Here is a 19,783-nt window from a genome sequence, read left to right as displayed (position 1 = left end):
ATCTCTACTAAAAATAGAAAGAAATTATATGGACAGCTAAAAATATATATAGAAAAAATTAGCCGGGCATGGTGGTGCATGCCTGTAGTCCCAGCTACTCGGGAGGCTGAGACAGGAGGATCCCTTGAGCTCAGGAGTTTGAGGTTGCTGTGAGCTAGGCTAACGCCACGGCACTCACTCTAGCCTGGGCAACAGAGTGAGACTCTGTCTCAAAAAAAAAAAAAAAAAAGAAATATGCCTAGAACCACTAATGAAACCAGTCAATAAGAATACGGTTTACTATAGATTAATCCAGATGGCCCTCACTTGACAACATAGATGCAATTTCCTAAATATGAGATGGGAAGCAAAAACATGATTTAAAATATACTAAGAAATCTTACTATAAATACAATAAACCTTATTCTGTGAAAATTTTGGTTTCATCCTTATTATAGTTTGTTAACCTAAATTATGCTGATTAAACTTTAATCTTCCATAACCTTAAGAAACCACATCAGAATGCAAAGCAAAAATGTAGATCTTTGCTCCACTCTTACCCGTTTTCATTAGGAAACTTTTGAGTACCCTTGATGCATGGAAAGAGTCACAGAATACATCACTGTAGTACACTCTAATCCAAACATAGCCAGTTTACCTCCCCAGCCTGAGTTTCCTAATTTGTAAAATTTAAGGGTCATACTAGATGATCTCAGAATTCTTCCAAGCGCCGGCATTTTATAAATAGTTTGTAAGATTAAATGCTGACGGGTTTTATCTTCAGCTGCTCTTAGAAATTTGCAATACAATATAATGTGAAAAGGATCAATGTGTTTTAAACACATCTTCATTTGAAAAGGTCAGCAAAAAGTAGATATCGTTGGGAAACAATTTTACAGATACTTTCCACTGATTATTATGTTATATTCATTTTCATTCCACTCAAGAGTTAATTCCCAAGTATCATGTTAAAAGGCAATTTGGCTGTAAGTAAGCAAATGCTTAGGAAAAAAAATTCTGCAATTCAACGTCTGTAAACGTTTTTTTTTAAACTGACCATTCAAAAACCAAACTCCCCACCCAAAAGAGATGAAAGCAGGGTCTCAAAAAGATATTTGCACACCCATGTTCACAGCAGCATTATTCACAACAGCTAAAACGTGGAAGCAACTCAAGTGTCCACAGATGGATGAATGGATAAGCAAATCGTGGCATACCACTAATGGAGTATTATTCAGCCTTAAAAAGGAAGACAGTTCTGGAACATGGATGAAACTCGAGGGCTTTAGGCCAACCGAAATAAGCCAGTCACAAAAACACAAATACTATGAGATTCCATTTGTATGTGGTACTTGGAGTAGTAAATCATTCAAACGAACAGCAGAATGGTGGTTGCCAGGTTGGAAAAGAGGGAAGGGGGAAGGGAGAAAGGGGGAATTACCATTTTACAAGATGAAAAGAGTTAATGAGATGGATGGTGGTGATGGTTGCACGACATTATCAATGTATTTAATACCACTGTACATTTAAAAATGGCTAAGATGGTAAATTATGTCATGCATATTTTACCACAATAAAAAAAAATTGAAAAACAGAAAAACTCCCACAGATTCCATTTTGTTCTCCAGATTTGCTTTGCCACCATTCTTCACTATGCCATCTGGACTTGGGCTCACCATTAGACGCAGAATATCAGTTCCTGTGTGATTTCATAAAAACAGTATGTTTTTCTTACTCTCTGCTATGTTTAATATCTATAATACAATCTGAGCTAAGTTCATCAAGTACATGTTGGGCATCCCAAATCCAAAAATCTGAATTTCAAAATGCTCTAAAATCTGAAACTTTTTGAGTGCTGACATGACGCTCAAAGGAAATGCTTATTGGAGCATTTCAGATTTCATATTTTTATGTTTGGGATGTTGTCTGCTCAACTGGATGAGTATAAGGCACATATTCCAAAATCTGAAAAAAGTCCCAAACCCAGAACAGTTCTGGTCCCAAGCATTTCAGATAAAGAATACTCAGGGTTTAAAAAAATAAAATCATATTCTAGCTATAGCACATTACATTCTCTGCTAAGAATTAATCATTTGGAGCTAACGAGAAATAGAAGTAATGTTTTAAATCATACCTGAGAGACTGATCCAATGTCATTCCTGTAAAATCAAAAAACTTCAGATATTCTTCTGCAACTAGTTTGCTAAATTCATTGCTATAAATAAGAAGAAAGAATAGACTTGGTTATTGGAATGGAAGCTACTAATATAAAACACAAACACACCCACACAAAACAGGACAAAACTCAGACAACACAGCTTTGGGTCAGAACGTACTTCTTGCCTAGATGTTTTGCAACATCCGATCTTTTGAATCTGTCTAGTTGATAAAGGCGTTTGGCCAACCTTTTGGCTGCTTCCACGTTGCTGCTGGTACCATTACTGAGATTTTCTGAGGTCTCCTTTTCCACAATTTCAGTGCTCCCCATTTCAGAATGAGCCTCCAGTCGAGCTGTTTTCACCCCAGCATTGCTGTGAGAGTCGATAAAGGAGGAAAACAAAACAATAGAAAAGATTTTTCTTGGATGTCAAAAAAGGAAATATTAAATCTGATGAAACTATCATGATGTTGTATAACCAACTAAGTGAAAACTATTTTAAACGAGATCATTTTGTACTTAAATATTCATAAAAGTATTTTCAGCTAGCAAATTTCAAAGGACTCAAGAAATAATTGCCTAAACCCTAGACAAGTGGTTCGCAAACATTTTGGTCTCAGACCTTTATATTCTTAAAATTATTGAGGACTTCAAAGAGCCTTTGTTTATGTGGGCTATATCTCTTGATGTTTATTCATATTAGACATTAAAACAAAAAATTTAAATATTTATAAATTCATTTAATAAATCCATATAATATAAATACATTTTTATTAAGTATAACTGTATTTTCCCAAACAAAATTTAGCAAAACAAGTGACAGTGTTTTCCATTTTTTACAAATTTCTTTAATGGCTGAATTAATAGAAGACAGCTGGATTGTCAGCCACTCCTACATTCAATATTGTTGTGGTTGGAGTATATTAAGAAAATCTGGCCTCACACAGATATTTAATAACTAGAAAAAGGAGGAGTATTTTAATGTCCTTTCCAGATAATTATACATATTCTTTTTTAATACGACACCAAAATAAGACAAGTAGCAGTCTTTTTCCAAAATAAGACAAGTGGTAGTCTTTTTAAAAGTTAGTTGCAACATAGAATCTGAACTTACATCAATGAACTTTTTGTATTCTTACGTTAAAATCTGTCTTATAGTTTGAATGGATCTTTTACTCATGCATGATTTTGTAACATCACAACATTGGTCATTTGCAAAATATTTGCTGACACATTTCATTATACAATAAAAAAACTGCATTCATTAATGTTACTAACCAGTATCTTCAGAAAAGTCTAAGTACCGGGAAGCTGTTGAACATTTGGTGGCAGACTTAAGTTTTTCAAAATTCTAATTTTTGATCATAAACCTTAACTTTAATCATTGGCTATAAATATCATCAGTTTTCCCTAAAGCAATAGGCTTACAATATTCATTCTTGAAAAAACGTATGCCGATAACCATAGTTTGTCAGTCATTTTTGCAAGGAAAAATGATCTTCCATGAAACAAATGACTAGCTTATCTCCCCAACTCAAATGACATGTACATGCTTTTCCTGGAATTAGTCATCAGGTGCAAGACTGCTTTATTCCCATTTCACCACATGTGAAATTAAAGACATGAACTCAAGTGTAGATAGGTAATAAAATTAATCTGCACTGGCTTCACCAAGGACACTTTTAGGTGAAACTGGCCTTGTTTTTACTTTGAGTGCATGGCAGTGGAGAATGCAATGACGGCGAGATCAGCTTGCTGCAACTCCCTGGATTTCTGCTAAGGCCCCTTCTATTGCTTTGGTACTATAATCAACACAGAGAAAAAGGAAAATAATGTTGTAGTAATTAATATAAAGTAACTTTGATCTTGCACACCTACTGAAGGAAGGAAGCCTCACAGGCCGCACTTGGAGAACCTCCATTCTAGACAGGAATCAAACTATCACCTGTGGCCAGTTTAGAGCATCACCTCACGCATTTATCACACTAAAACTAATGAGGAGACATTAATTTCCAAATCTTCATTTTAACTTGGCAACAAAGACATGCTCGTGATAAAATATTGTGCTTAAATGGCTTTCCAATACACTCTTCCATCCATAGACTCTGAACCAGGGGTAGTCACAATTTTCCCAACATGAACCAAATAGTAAATATTTTAGGTTTTCAGGCCACACAAGGTCTGTGTCACACATGCTGCTTTGTCGTTGTTTCTTTACAACCTTGGAAATCGTAAAAGCCATTCCAGGCCAGGCTGAACTAGGCCTACGTATGGAGTTCACATCCCTTGCTCTATTGCAAAGTTCTTTAACGTGGCCTGCATTATAAGTAACCATTTATTATTTAAACTAGGACTCTCTGAAGAGGGATAGTGATGACAAAATCATTAAAGATGTAATTATAATAGCTATAAAATAAAAAAAACTATTATCAATAAAAAATAGTGATGCTAATGGGTACATAATTTCTTTTTGAGGTGATGTAAACATCCTTAAGATAGTGGTGAGGGCTAAGTAACTCAGAATATGCTAAAACCACTTTTATATTTTCAAAAGGTAAATGTTGTAACTCAATTGGTAAGATAGTGGTGAGGGCTAAGCAACTCTGAATATGCTAAAACTGTTTAATTTTATACTTTAAAAAGGTAACTGTTATAACTCAAATCGTTATATTTAAAAAAATCTGAACCTAAAAAGTGTTATAAACTTACATCATGTAATAAATGATAAAAACCATTGTAGCAAGAATGAATACATTTTTAAGCAGAGCTGTTCAGCCTCTATCCTGTCATTTATTCTACCTCAAAATTTCCCATTTCCCACTGATCTGCCAAGGAAGTGGTGGCCTGGCAGCTTCACTGTCACTCAGCATGCAGCTGGGGCCACTGCACAACCAGCTGGTAAAACAAGTAGCCGCAGCGCCCCAGCCTTCCCAGACTGGCCCCAGACTTGAAGGAGTTAACTGTCCCTAGCAACTCCTCTCTAAGCCAAGCACACTTTATCAGCAAGCACCCCCAAACTGCCCTCGAAAGGGAGCTACAAGAGTAGGGAAAAGAGAGACAAGCCTGATCCTAGATTATCTAGGATCTCTATCCTAGATTATCTCTTAGATTCAACTATGTCAAAACGTCAACTCACACATTCCCAGATGAGACCACAGGAGAAACTGGTAGTGCAAAATGGGGGTCTCCTAAACCCATGCTGGCTTATTTTACTGCAACTGTTAATGAAAATGCTTCATTTTTGAAAAGTCTAAATCAAATACTAAACCACAGTTGACGCCAATGCCGGAACAACAGGCATAAACTGGAACTGACCCGGGAAGACCAGGGTAGATGGGAACTCTCCTTAAACAATAAGCCACTTTAAACAATTTTCCAACAGAAAATATCCACCAATTAAAATAAATTGCTTCATTATGATAAAATGAAACCTAAACCTTCCCTTCATCGAGTTAACATTACCAGTCAGTTTTGTAAAATTTATGCTATCAGAAAATGCATCGTTAATTATTATCTATAACATACTCATAACAAGTAAACTCATAGTAGAAATTCCTTTTAGGCAATTCATGATTATTGTGTTTTCCCATATCAGTGATGGAAATGTAAAATATTTACTCGAAGAACTATAATAGTTACAATCAAGTAATTTTTATAATTAGAAAAAATAAAATTCCTGGAGTTGTGTTTCTATGCATTCTTTTCCTCTCTCTATATAATAGCTATCGTGTAGTAAAAACAAATGTCAAAGAAAAGATTTTTCTTCTCAATTAAACTACTATTTATTGCTTACTTCTCAAGGCAAATTCATGACATTTATTTAATCATTCTGTGCAAATAGTGTAATTATACCACATATGTAGTACTGGCCCAATTTTGCTCAAATATAAGAAGCTTATCCTAAGGAGCACACATTTAAAAATTTCCTACTCAAATCATTCCTGTTTTTCATTCTACATATTTGCCTCTTCTACTATTCTTGCCCAGTGCAGTTGATTTCACCTAATTTTCCAAACATTTACAAGGTATAATTTTAATATCTGTGCACATCAGACTTCTCTGGATCTTACTTGAAACAAACAAACAAACAACAACAACAAAAAAAAAACAACCTTCAGTAAAAGGAGAAAATAAGGAATAAAGTGAGGACAAATACCTCCGTTATTAATGGTTTCATTCTGTCGAACTTACGAGATTACTTCAACGAGAACAAAAATTGCTGATTTTAAGTCAGAAAGCTTGGCAATATGATGGCAATTCAAACTCACCAGCAACAATAAAGACACCAAGAAGAGTCCATCACAACCCCTGGGGGCATGCCTGGGCCATATTTTCTCTCCCGAGCCTATCCCCAAAATTCTTCATCCTGGAAGTCCAGCGTCTGCTGATCCAAGTGGCCTTCTAAGGAGCTGGCTCCCCGTGAGGTCACATTGCTATGACCTCACATTCTCAGAATGTTTATTGTTGGGGTGTCTGTAATCTTTTTACAGCTCCAATAAAAGCAGGAGCCAGAACACAAAGGACACTGTATTTTAGGGACATAAAAAACAATGTAGCCCAGCCTTGCTCACACTTGAGAAAGCAGACGAAAGGATCCCTCTCAGAGGGGATGATACCCGTTTTGTTTCGCTGAATACACAAGACATTGTCCCTCTAGTCTGCTGAGTATTAGATGCTTTTGGCAGTTCGGATTTTCCCTTCTTTTCTATAGTTCAACTTTATTTCCCCTAATTTTCTCTTTTTATTTTTGTTCTTTTTTCCTCCCCCACCCCAACAACAGGGTCTCACCTGTGTCACCCAAACTGGATTCCAAGTGATGTGATCAAAACTCACTGTAACCTGGCACTTCTGGGCACAAGGGATCCCCCAAGGTCAGCCTCCTGAGCAGCTGGGGACTACAGGTGTACACCATCATGTTTGGCTAATTTTTATTTTTAGTAGAGACGGGGTCTTGCTCTTGCTCAGACTGGTCTCAAACTCCTGGCCTCAAGCCTCCCAGAGTGCTGGGATTTATAGGCGTGAGCCACCATGCTCGGCCTGCCCTATTTTTCTTGATCAAATAACCTTACAGGCTGGGCATGATGGCTCAAATAAAGGATCAGACCACTGAGCCTGACTACCTTCTTATAACCTTAGGAGGCCTTAGGCCTTCTTATAAGCATTTCCCGGCATAAGGGAAATGAAGGAGGTGGGGGTCACACAGAAATGTAGGCTGCGCTCACACAGCCCTTACACCTGTTGTTCCCTCTGCTGTTGTCATCACCCCCTCACCCACCACGCCAAAGTCTGCAAACTCCTACTGACCCTACAGAGCCCAGGTGAAATCACAGCTTTTCTAAGAATCATACTTTAACTCTCCCTGCTTCATTCTCAGAGCACTTAATATAGACCTTCGTTATAGCACTGCCTTTTAAAAATCCCATCTCCCACGTGCTACTGTCTTGAGTTCCACTGTGTATCTGTATCAGAATAGGCTGCAGTTACTCAACAGATCTGTGAAAAAGCGCAAGGACTGAGCCATCCGCTGGGTCCACTTCCTGCACTGTCTTCCATGCTGTGCTATTAATAACACGCAGCACCGACTTTCTAATTCCTTCTGGCTAACCCTGGAAGGTTCTGGCTAAACTGACATCAGCAAAGGTAGCAGATGTATTCTTTTATTTCATATTTACTTTGAATTTTTAAAATTCTTTAAAATTTTATGTAATTGTAATAAAACTAGGACACAAAAATAAATCAGGCTAGGGTGTCCAAGGTCCCCTCCGACCCTGCATTTGTAAAGTGTACCCTCAGAGTTATGCGTAGAAAACAACAGTTACCTAGTTAAATTTTGTTTATAAACTAGGGAAAGGCAAGTCATAAGAATCCTAAAGAATGGGAAGAAATGACTTCAGTTGCAAGTGGAATAAAAGGACCAGAGTGAGCAGTATGACCCCTTTTTGTCATTCTTCAGGCTGAAGACACTGAAACAGGCCTGGAACCAAGAGGTGAATGAGCCAGTACCAACGCACAGCTGTCACGGCTGGAATCCAAATACACAGAAAACCCTAAAGCATAAACAGCCTCTGAGAAAGGAAAGGAAGTCTCGCTGGCCATCCTCATCTATGGCATTTATTTCCCAGGCATCGCAGAGACAGTACATAATCTAATCCTGAAGGAAACGTAAATGAGAAATTATTCCAAACAGTCATAGCACCCGCAGTGGTGCCATTCACCGAACAGCATCTGACACTGGTTAAATCCTTACTAAGTCCCAGTCACTGGGCTAAGTGCTTCCTGGGCATTGTCTCATCAATTCTCAACAGTCTTATGAAATGGGCGGTAATATAACCCATTATATAGATGGGAAAACTGAGGTAAAAGCTGCACACAGACAGTGGGACTCCAGTATCCAAGGCTTTTACAGGCTCTACTACCGTGCATTTTGCTACTGCTAGTTAGCTTATGGTATATATGTCTTTTCTGATTCAACAAATATTTATCAGAATTCCTACGATGTGCCAGACAATGTTTTAGGTGCTTAAGATACTTCAGTAAACAAAACAGAATAAAAGATTTCTACCTCGAGCGGGGAGAGCTAAAAATAAATAATAAACGTAATAAATGAGTAAATTATCTGATAGGAGGAGATATTAGCTATGAAAAAAAAAAAAAAAACAGAGCAAAGATAGGCCAGGAATACCAGTTTGGGGTGAAGGTGGATATATTTTTACATATTGTGGTCATGGGGGGGCTCGTTGAGAAGGCAACATTTGAGCAAGACTTGAAGGGGGTGAGCCATGCAAATATTTTTAAAAAGCAGCATCCAGGCAGAGGGAAGGCCCAGAGGCTGGAGCATGTAGGCCCAGATAAGTGAGAAGCAGCAAGGAGGCCAGTGTGGCTGGGGCAGAGGGCAGGAAAGGAGAACGTTCAGAGAGCAATGGGGCTTGGAGCAAGAGCACAGGGCAGGGCAGAGGTCCCCACATTTTCTCGATTCACAGAGCTCTTAACGTGTAAGGTTTTCATGACACTTCTGGACTAAAAGGAAATACCCAAAAGTTTCTCTTATTAACAGGGAAACAGTATATGAATACTTAAGTTGTTTGGACCTAACAATTTCTGTCCATTTGAAAAAACTAGAGAAAAGAAAAACTACTTTTTTCATTATTAAATAACCATCCTTACTAATGGAAGTCCCCTGTTGGGGACCACACAACTTCCCAAATCCCAGAGCAGACTGGACACTACCGCTCATTCATTTTCTCACAGCACTTAATTTTTATCACAACAATTGGCAAAAATCTGGCTTCATCAACTCGTATCATCAAGAAGGCAGCACAATCTAACGCTGACACTGTGAACTCCCTGGAGCTGGCAGCTCACACAGCGACTGACGCCAGTTTCCCTTGAAGATTCAGACACCCCGAGGGACCCTGCGAGTTCACTGCAATGTTCTAGGCACCTTTGCAGACGCTGGGAACCACTTTGTGGTGTGGTTCAAGGCCTTGTGGGCCACGCGTGGGCTTCTACTCTGAACGAAATGGTTAATAGTGAAGGGTTCTGAACAGAGACATAAGATTTAATTTCTATTTTTAAAGGGTCACTGTATCGTTTTGAGAACAGACCATAGGAGAGCAGGGAGACCAGTGGACAGGTACCGCACACGCCGAGGGGAGATGGCTGAGGTGGGTGCAGGGGGTAAAGGTTCAGAGAACAACAGTCCAGTTGTAGACCTGAGCTACTTGAAGGGTGGAGTTGCCACCAACTAAGACGGGGAAGACCAAAGCTGGCAGAGACTTTGAGAAAATAGTTCAATTTTAGGCGTGTTGATTTTGAGATGCCCATTAGATATACAAGTATGCAGGTGGATATAAGGACATACGGAGCTCTCAGAAAAGACACATGCCAGTTTCTAAGCTTTGTATGTTCCTAGGCATTATTTTTAAACCACTTTCTTCCTATCTTCATTTATTATGTTTTAAAAGAGTTATCAAATTTCAGGAAACGTATTTCATCTTAGTTTGCCCTTTGATTTCATACTGTCACCTCCCAAAATCAAACTACCTGCAATGGGAGGAAAGTGAGCTTTGTGTTCTGTAATGTAAATTAGATATTATTTGCTATCTGTTTTAAAGTATTTTGGTATTTTAAAATTGAAATCATGGCATTTTGAAGGTAACCAGAGTTTAGTGACATGAGCTGGAACAGATTCAGTTATTGGACACAAGATAGGACAATCTGTCCCGCAAATAAACTGAGAATTAAAGGGATCCAGTAGACAGCAAATTTAGTGAATGTCCTCCACCCAAAGAGGGAGGGGACGAGGGAGGAAGGTATTTAAAATCAGACGGGAAGAAGAAATATTGCATTTTCTGGCTTTTGAAAATGTGCCGAGCCCTTTATATTAAACATCTCATTTTAATGACTATCAGAACCTCCTAGCATAGTTTCTTCCAGTGAGTTTTAAAAGGCATCCTTCTGGACAGATGGATTACAAAAAGGCATCCCCTGCCAGGGCTAATAGTTGAACAAGTAGAATTCAGGGCACATGTCTACTTCTGACAGAGTAGTACCCTCACAGTCACCCTTGAGGTGGTCCAGAGAAGTCATGGAGTGAGCAGGACAATCACCTACCTCTAGGCTGCACGGCTAAGAAAGCCAACTGCAGAACTTCCAAGTAATAGCTCACCTAACAATTCAGAGTTCACATGAAAACAATTAATGCCCAGAGACAGGACCCTGGACTCCAAATCCAACACCCTCTGTCCACAGCACGCACCATTGTCTAGAGCAGAAATGGCTGTCAATGACTGTTGACAACGCCGGCCTTTCCAGAGGGTGGGCTCAGTCTCTACAAATACTCTGGGCAAGTATTTTTCAAGCAAACTAAAAAAAAAAAAAAAAAAAGAAAAACGACACCTAGAGTCTAGTTGATGGAAAGGGGACCCCTTCCAGAGGCCCAGAAAACTTATGAAGGGGAGAGGATGAACTGGGGGGGAGTCATGGCAAACCAGCCGGAAGTTCCAAAGGGGATCCTTCAGTGTCAGAACATGACCCGCCTACAAAGGGAGGGGATGAGTCCACGAAAAGCCAGAGATGCTACTGAATAGAAACAAGAAAAGTCCTCCCTCTACTTTTTTCCCCTCACTGAACATCTCTAGAGAGATGAGACAAAGTGGTTACAGTTTTGGGCAAAACTATATAAATACAAATCCATATCATATTTCATTAATTCCTAGACACATTTTACGTTTCAGAAGTCTTTGAAATTAGGATGGTTTCTTTTGCAGCAATCAGTACAAGCTTTGCCAGCGAGGTGGCTGTCAGGTGTTAATTGCCTGTGTGTCAAGGCCAATTATATTGTTGGTTTAATCTTGATTTAATTGATGTTTACAGTATCTTCAAAAAAAGTTATGCTATGAGTTGGTATTGAGAAAAAAAAAGTATTATGTCGGCAGAAAAACATCAAGAATAAGCACCCCAAATAATTCTTACATAAAAGCTTTTATGTGTAAGAATTATTACTAGAAATTCCAAGTGTTAAAAAGGTTTGTGTCATAGTTAATTGGCAGCATATTATTTTCTGATGGTACTTAAAATTAATGATTTCTCTCCCAATCAATAGCATCGTCAATTCAAAAATTCTGTGCCTGTTTGTTTTTATTAGTATGGTCATCTCTTGGTATCTTTGGGGGATTGGTTCCAGGACACACCCTCACCCTGCGCCTACCAAACTCCAGATACTCAAGTCCCTGATATAACATGGTGTAGTATTTGCACATAACCTGTACACATCCTCCCATATACTTTAAATCACCTCTAGATTACTTAATACCTAATACAATGTAAATACTATGTAAATAGTTATACTTTATTGTTTAGAGAATAATGACGAGAAAAGTCTATACATATTCAGAAAAGATGCGACCATTTTTTCCCCCTCTGAATGTTTTCAATTCGCAGTTGGTTGAATCACATGGATAAGAAGATCCCACTGTATCCAGTTGCCTTAAAGTTCAGTAACATTTAATTTTTATGGCCAACTCCTCAAATATCACCACTCAAAAGTCACAGAAATTCTCTCTAATTGTCATTTAAAATACTATTTTTCAGTGTAGCTAAATGCAAATGATATTTTTAAAGCAGCTCTATTGTCCTCAGTACACTAAGAATACACTTGAGATAAGTATCAAAATTTTATCCACTTTCAAAAAACAAACAAACAATCATACCAAGTTCCAAAAAGCTAAACCTTAAATTAAGGTTATGGGCAACTATTCCTCATGAAAAATTATGAGTAAATGGAGTTTGAGTGAATTAGTTGAGATCATTATTTACAATCAATGCTTAACAAAATAAACACTCGGGTTTTTCCTAACAAACTGGAATAATCTTAATTGTTTTTCTCATTTATTGGTCAGTTTCTTTCACCAGCTAATTCAAACACTTCTGCAGGTAATATTAACTAACCATGTCACTCTAATTCCAAAATTTTGGCACCTCTCTCTCTTATACACTTACTTCTATACCTGTGGCTTCAAATAATTATTTTTATTTTGAATCATAATCTAGTCCATCACTTCATCTTCCAGTAAGAGGGTAGACAAAAAAAAAAAAAGTCTCCTAGGGGACAAGTAACCTCCATACTACTACTACAAAGCAAGTAATCTGAGTTTTCTTTAACTTCTAAATCCCCACTGCAGAGTCACAATTCACGTTAGTACTATTAGTAAAGACATTAAAGACTTAAAAGCCCTTCAGAGAAGGGAGTTTTACTTCATTTAACCTTGATGAAATCTTCTCTTTTGTTTACCGTCCATTTACTTCCTATCTATTCTCCATGGAATGCACCTTTGTGAAACATGTATTCAAACTTCCTAAACTATTAGATTTATACAGTCACATGCTTTTAGTACCACAGAAACTTTGGTTTCGAAGGGGCCATGGGAAAGTCTTAGGTGATCTGTGTCCAATAACTGAGTGACCGTTAGACTTCAGAGAAGAATAGCAAAGGGACTAGATCTGCCTTCCTAAAAAGGAAGTGTCACCCAGAGCCCTAGACACAATCTGTTCTCTATTCTCTCCATTCCTCAAAGGACGTCACTCAAGCATCACTTGAGAGTTGAACAAACCTTTGGCATCTCTTTAATAGTATAGTCCATCCCCGGTGTGTGTTCTTAATACCCCCCTTCTCCCCGCTCAAGCTGGACAAATATACCCTTAAGAGCAACACTCCACTTTGGTACAAGAGTAAAGGAGAAATATCATCAAACCCAAAATGGCGAGAGTCTGTGATCTGGCTGTGATGTCCTGGATAAAACTGTGTATCCCAATGCCAATGTCTCCCTAGTGACAGTCTCTGCTTCTTGACCTAAATGCCATAAGGTGTCGACGTGAACCACTTAGCGATTCCCAACTATTTGCCGCAAGAAGCTGTGTATCAGAGATGAACCCAGAAAACAGCTTATGCTCACCTTTTGTGACTTTCAGACAATATTCTGACATTTCAGAATGAAATTCCATCATAGAAACATAATATGCTGACCTCACTGTAAGATTAACCTCAGGTATATCTTGTCTTTCTTCTAAAATAAAAATTACACATCAGATGACTAAGTTCAGATATTTGAAAGCTTACATCACGACAATATTTACTTAACGATCCTTCTCCTAGGTCGTGACACTACTTAAAATTCCTACCCTAGCATATGTGCTCACTCAAAAGTGAGCAATCAGTCCAGTCAATCAGCTCTGTAAAGTTTTACTAAGCTCTATTCTTCAATTTTATCTATGAGGTATATGATAAGTAATATCATTCTGGCTTTATAAAGAAGTTAGAAAGGAAGAGAGGGACAAGAGGAAAAAAAAAAAAAGGAAGGAAAAAAAAAAACAAAACTGTTCATGCCAATAGCTAGAAAAACACCCAAGAAGCCAAAATAAACCTACCAGTCTGGGACTTCCACTCGGAGGATACACTCCTTTCTTCGGAGTCTGTAGAAAATAGAATTCACTTTGGCATCATTCTTAAAATTCATTTTTAAATTCCACCTTCAACTACAGTCAAATCATCTAGACAATCTCAGTTTCACATTCTGAACTGCTATCATTTTGGAACTGGGACTGATAAAATGAAACCTAAACATCCTGTAAATCAATTGTCACCAGTCCTACCAAAAGATCTTTACCCCAGTAACTCAAAATAAAAAGAACTAGGAGTCAAGAGGCAATACAATTATAGCAAAGGTGTGAATTCGCCCCTCCCCTTTATCCACCAGAGGTGTTAAAAGTCCTGTCCTACTGGGGATCAGCCTGGCTTTTTGGATCTGCCACAGGAGATCCTAAATTCTGCAACTTGCTGCAATGTCACCAGCTCCAAGTCACCCAAGCAATGACGTTTCTGCACCTTGTCACAGTGTTGTCACATGCTAGTCACTTCAACGCAAGCAAAATACTTGCAGAAAAAAACTCTCATCAATATCATTTCAAACTTACCCAAGTTTTAGAGAAAAGCTCATTATTACAAATACCACTACCTGCTCTCTCTTCTTACAATTACAGATTGTGCTTTATACTACAAACACACACACCCACACACACACACCCCACGTTCACAAATGTTTCCTAATACACAGGGAAGAAGGCCTGGAAAGCACTATAAACTTAATGGAAGAAAAAAGTGAGACTCAGCAAGGTTAAGTAACTTTCCTAAAGACACAAGGCTACTTAAATACAAGGCTGGAAGTGAACCACATCTGTCTGTCTTCAATCCTAGAGTACATTCCACAGTAAATGACCCACTGCCCTAACACAGACCTTAAATAAAACTGAAAGAAAGGCAAAATGACTAAGGAAAAAAAAAGTATATGTTTGGAGGGTCAAACAGACCAAAGTTGAGATCTTAGATCCACCAAACTGTGTCACCTTCCTGAGCCTCAGTTTCCTCATTTATAAAAAATAAAGACCATAATACTTGCCTTAAAAGGTTACTTTGAGAGGAGGATTAGATAAAATTAGTAACTCAAAAAATATTTTACGAGTAATAACTATTAAGATTTTAATGGTTTCTGCTTCCTAGAATTCTTGATTTTACAAAATAGAAACAGAAAAAAAAAGTTCCCCACAATTCCCCTGAATAGATTCAGGGACCATCTATCAATGCCTAGGGCACATACTTTATCGTGTATGGTAAATGCTACCAAGAAATTTATACTGTTTCCAGGAAGCAGTTAATAAAAACAGAGACCAAGATGGCTTTGTTCGATACCTGACTGCAAGACAGATCTCTAAAAGAGCCACACTAAACCCCTAGTCAGAGCGTCAATAATGCACAGTACTCAAACCAGTGTGCCAGGGCATACACAAATCCAACATGACCCTTTTGGTCAAGTCTTTGAACAAACAAGGGGACAAGAGTCACCTTCTTTCCACATGTCCCCAAAAACAGTATTCCATAGAATTCTAGAGTTCTAGGCTCTGAAAATTAGAGCTATTTAAAACACACACACCCCACTTTTTAACTTCCCAGAATTTCTCAAACTTATTTGACCATAAATCCTTTTGTGTCTAGAGAAATATTAATATTAATGGAATTTGGGAAACCCTATATTGCTGCAATACTGTTGTATACTAGTACTGTTTCTCAAACCAACATGTGCATTAAAATCACCTGGGAAACTGTTATAAAGGCAACTTTTCCAGCCTCAACTCAAACCTAAAGTTTGAGAACCAATGGGTTAGTTATATTTCAAAAGGCATCCCAGGTTACAACAAATTTAGAAAGTTGCTGCACCAGGAGGTATAGAATTGTCTACTGTCTCACTGCGAAGACCACCGCCAGGTCTCAAACATCAGTGTCTGGGAAGCTTGTTTAAAAAATGCACATTACCAGGCACCAGCCCTGAGGAGTCAGATTCACAGGTTCTAGGGTGCAACCCAGACTGAGATTTCACAACTGAAGCAGGTGTATCTGAAAAATTAATGTCCACTGTTTGGCTATTGGCATCCTCATCCTAGCCATCTTATATTTCACTAGAGGGTAAGTAACAATTAGAGATGAGTATTCAGAATTAATACTCATTGGTAAAAACTAACTCAGAGAGTTTCAATATTATTTTGAATGAAGATGATTTAAGAAAAGGAATGATGATTCATACTTTGAACATTACTGCTTTAAACTGATCAATATTTTTGATGGAGTGAGAGTGACCGATGAAAATCTGATCTTTTCCCTAGCCTCCCAGTGCAGCTCATTGCTGGCTTTAAAAGGTATTAGCAACATCAGAACATCTGGCAGGATCTGGGCAGTGGATTCACAGTCACCTCATTTGGTCAGATGCCTGTATTTGCCCCCTTACAGCAAAAGGTACTGTGAGGGTTAATTTTATATGTCAACTTGACCGGGTCACAGGATACCCAGATATCTGGGTGCATGTTATTTCTGGGTGTGTCACTGAGGTGTTTCTGGAAGAGATTAGCATTTGGACTGGTGAAGTGAGTGAAGCAGAGGGCCCTCCTGAACGTGGAGTGTGGGCAGGCACCATCCATCCTCTGTGGGCCTTAACAGATCAACAAGGTTGGAATCAATCTCTTCCTGCCTGGTTAACAGGGACACTGATCTTCTCCTGCCCTCAGAGCTCCTGGTTATCTTGACTTTGGACTCAGACTAGAAGCTGCACCATCAGCTTTCCAGCTCTCAGGCCTGCAAACCACACCAGTGGAAGTCCTGGGTCTTCAGCTTGCAGATCGTGGGACTTCCTGGTTCAACTATGTGAACCAATTCCTCATAATACATCTCATGATACAAAGACAGACAGATAATCTCATATTGGTTCCATTTCTCTAGAGAACTGTATTACAAGTACACTATACCCTTCTCATGAATTGGTGCAATTCTTAGATCCAGAGTTATATCAGTGGCAGTTTGCCTTCTACCTTCCAAAGCCCAACTTCCTATAAGGCTCATCGAGTGGTATAATGTCTTAGTACCTTATTATTACCTTATATTCCCTGTGATGTAAATAAGATCCTTCCTAAAGATCTTTTGCAACTTTCTCTTAGGAAAATAAATAGAAATGTTACCATTAAGGAGAGATGGAGTAATATTATATACAACTGGTTCTAATAACATCTACTATGTTATCTTTGAAGTTTGAAGAATGCATGTCAGCCTTCATAACTTTGGCAAAGGCCCTTTGGAAAATTTTTGAAGGTTCTGTTTTTGATTTTTAAAAATCAAATTATGGCTATACACCCAGATCAACTTCCATTTTGAACTCACAACACTGAGAGGAATATTTCTATAGCCAGAGGTAAGGTGCCTTCTCTCTTTCAAATGCACTGTAAGTTCTGGGCCTTAAGTGCTGTAATATAATTAACATCAGCTCATACCGAAGTGGTATGAACCCTATGATGATTTGAAATTGTTTTGTAGCAATGTTAATGTCAGAGTTAAGAGCAGAGGGTTAAGAGGAAGACAGAGTGGCCTAACCATCTACAACCTTTCCTCACTGACATTGGTTACTGAGCATGCATCCACACCTTGTGCTAAGCACAGTATGAATACAGAGCAAGATACACCTCCTAACAGCAAGGATTTCATAGTCCAGTTAGTGAAGACAAACTCTGTACAAACAACTACAAGCAAAACAGAAATAATGGAGCAACTGGTGCTTCAACTGGAAGAGGTAACATCCTGCACAACCCTGAACCAAAAGGTAGCATTTGCCAAGTGGACAGAGACAAAAGAAAGGTTTTCCCAGAACAGAGAATGGCACATGCAGGTAACAGAGGTGTAAAACCACATGGCTTGTTCAAAGCACTGCAAGAGGCAAGTGTAGCCAGACTACAGGTGCAGAGAAGGGACAGTAAGAGATGGGTGTGGAATACTCAGGCAACGGAGCTTTTTTTTTTTTTTTTCTTTCCACAAAGCCAGCCTTTAACCAAAAAACAGAAGACTAAGCAGGTAAGAAAAATGATCAGATTTGAGGGAGAGAAAACAGGTAGCACTGTAGAAGATGATTGGATTAAATAGATGGATTAAATGAGTTGGAATTTGTGAAGTGCTTAACATAGTGTTTGGCAAATAAGTGCTAGGAAAGGGTTAAGAGGGTGAGACTGAAGACAGGGGTCCACTTAGATCACTACAAGAGTCAAGGTGGTGGATGAAAAGGAATCCTTGCAAGGTAGGGGATAAAAAGCTGATGGAGCAGCATTGTGAGTAAAATAATAAAATTGGTAGAATTTTGTTGCCAATTATGTATAGGAGATGAAGGAAAAGAAGGAATTGAGAGACTTCAGTGCTTCTGACTTGGACACCTGCATGAATCACAGCGCCTTTGGCCAGCCTTTAACCAACGTATGTCGGACTGTCTTGGGAAGGAAGTAGAAAATGTGTTTGGTTTTCTTTAATAAGAAATTAAGTATGTTTCTCATACGTAAATCACTTGGATCTCAAACTCCTTGTAAGGTAGACAGTTTACACTTATTTTACAAACAAACAAACAAATAAACAAACAAAAAACCAGTTTCAGGGGGGTTAACAAGATATTCCCTGAATTGCATAATTAAAAGCTGCAGGCAAGTGAACTATAAGCCAAGTCCTCTTGCTCCTTGGTTCATGGTTATCTGCACTTCGCAAATTTGCCAAAGGAAACATATCATCCTCATACTCTAGCTTTCTACTTTTTCCTAAATCAACTGTAGAAAGCAGCCCAAAAAAAATCCATCAAAAATGCTGACTCTAGTCTTAAACAGTTGCTGGTTTTCCCATTGAAGACACTGTGGTATCTACTTATTAGTAATGAGAAATGTCTACTTCTTAAAGATGCAAGTTTATTTCTAAGTTATAGCAACAATGAAGTGACCACATTCAAGCTTTGATAACAGAAGAAAGCCATCTTATTCACAGTTTTTAAAAATAGGTTCTGTAGACAAACACCTATGAGAGCCATCTACTGGGGAAGGAGCTGAAACAATTCTAGATTATATTTTTCTTTATAATGAAAAGGCAGAGTACCCAACATTTAAAAGCAGTAGATTCTCTGTATTATAGAAAAACTAAACATTCATTCAAAAACACAGAAACAATAAAGTTTTAAGATTATACAGCAACCCAGAAATCTCTAGATACATACCAATGGGCCTTTACTCTCTTCTCAAATACAACCTACACCCTTCTAGAGTCCCTACAACTAGAATGGATGTCATGCCCTTTCTCAAGAACATTCCAGTGCCTATAAAGTCCAAACTCCCAGCATGGTGTTCTCAGATTTGCTCCATCTGGCCGATCAAGGCTGGAACCTCATTTCCTACTACATGTCTCCCCTGTGCGTTGCGGCCCCTTTGCTCGGGCTATCCTTAGCTTCAAGTGTCCTTCCTTCTTTCTAGCACAGAGCAATCGACTCACGCTGCAAAACTCAAATCAATGCCTCCGGGAAGTCCACCCAAACCCTTGACTGACATGACCTTATAATCACATAGTACTTCTGTTATGCCTCTAATAGGGCACTTCCTTAATTCTCTGGAAATAAAATAGTGTATGTGAGAAGAATTAAATGGTGCTCTAAAGTCTGAGAAAAATTTTTATTACAATTTTGTAAACAAACATATTTTAAAAGGCCTGACAGGAAGTAAAAGTCACAGCCATTTTTCCACCAGAAAGCTCTGAAG

At 38.4% G+C, this 19,783-nt stretch overlaps 1 protein-coding gene across 7 annotated transcripts in view; it reads right to left on the bottom strand.

Moving 5' to 3' along the window:
* Positions 1 to 19,783, bottom strand: part of PSD3 (pleckstrin and Sec7 domain containing 3) — a 435,489-nt gene that overhangs the window by 207,676 nt on the left and 208,030 nt on the right. For 4 of the 7 annotated variants that reach the window (XM_069484900.1, XM_069484898.1, XM_069484899.1 and 1 more), the window contains 2 exons: positions 2,316 to 2,510; positions 2,114 to 2,194 (listed from right to left, as the gene is read on the bottom strand). In XM_069484900.1, the coding sequence (XP_069341001.1) occupies positions 2,114 to 2,194; positions 2,316 to 2,510 (276 nt within the window). Of the gene's footprint in view, positions 1 to 2,113; positions 2,195 to 2,315; positions 2,511 to 6,405; positions 6,521 to 14,062; positions 14,104 to 19,783 lie in introns of those variants that run through there. The other 3 variants (XM_069484902.1, XM_069484905.1, XM_069484901.1) reach the window with 3 other exon arrangements.

The sequence above is a fragment of the Eulemur rufifrons genome, chromosome 12 (genome assembly GCF_041146395.1).
Source record: "Eulemur rufifrons isolate Redbay chromosome 12, OSU_ERuf_1, whole genome shotgun sequence".
Classification (NCBI taxonomy): domain Eukaryota; kingdom Metazoa; phylum Chordata; class Mammalia; order Primates; family Lemuridae; genus Eulemur; species Eulemur rufifrons.
This window is presented reverse-complemented; position numbering and strand designations above follow the sequence as displayed.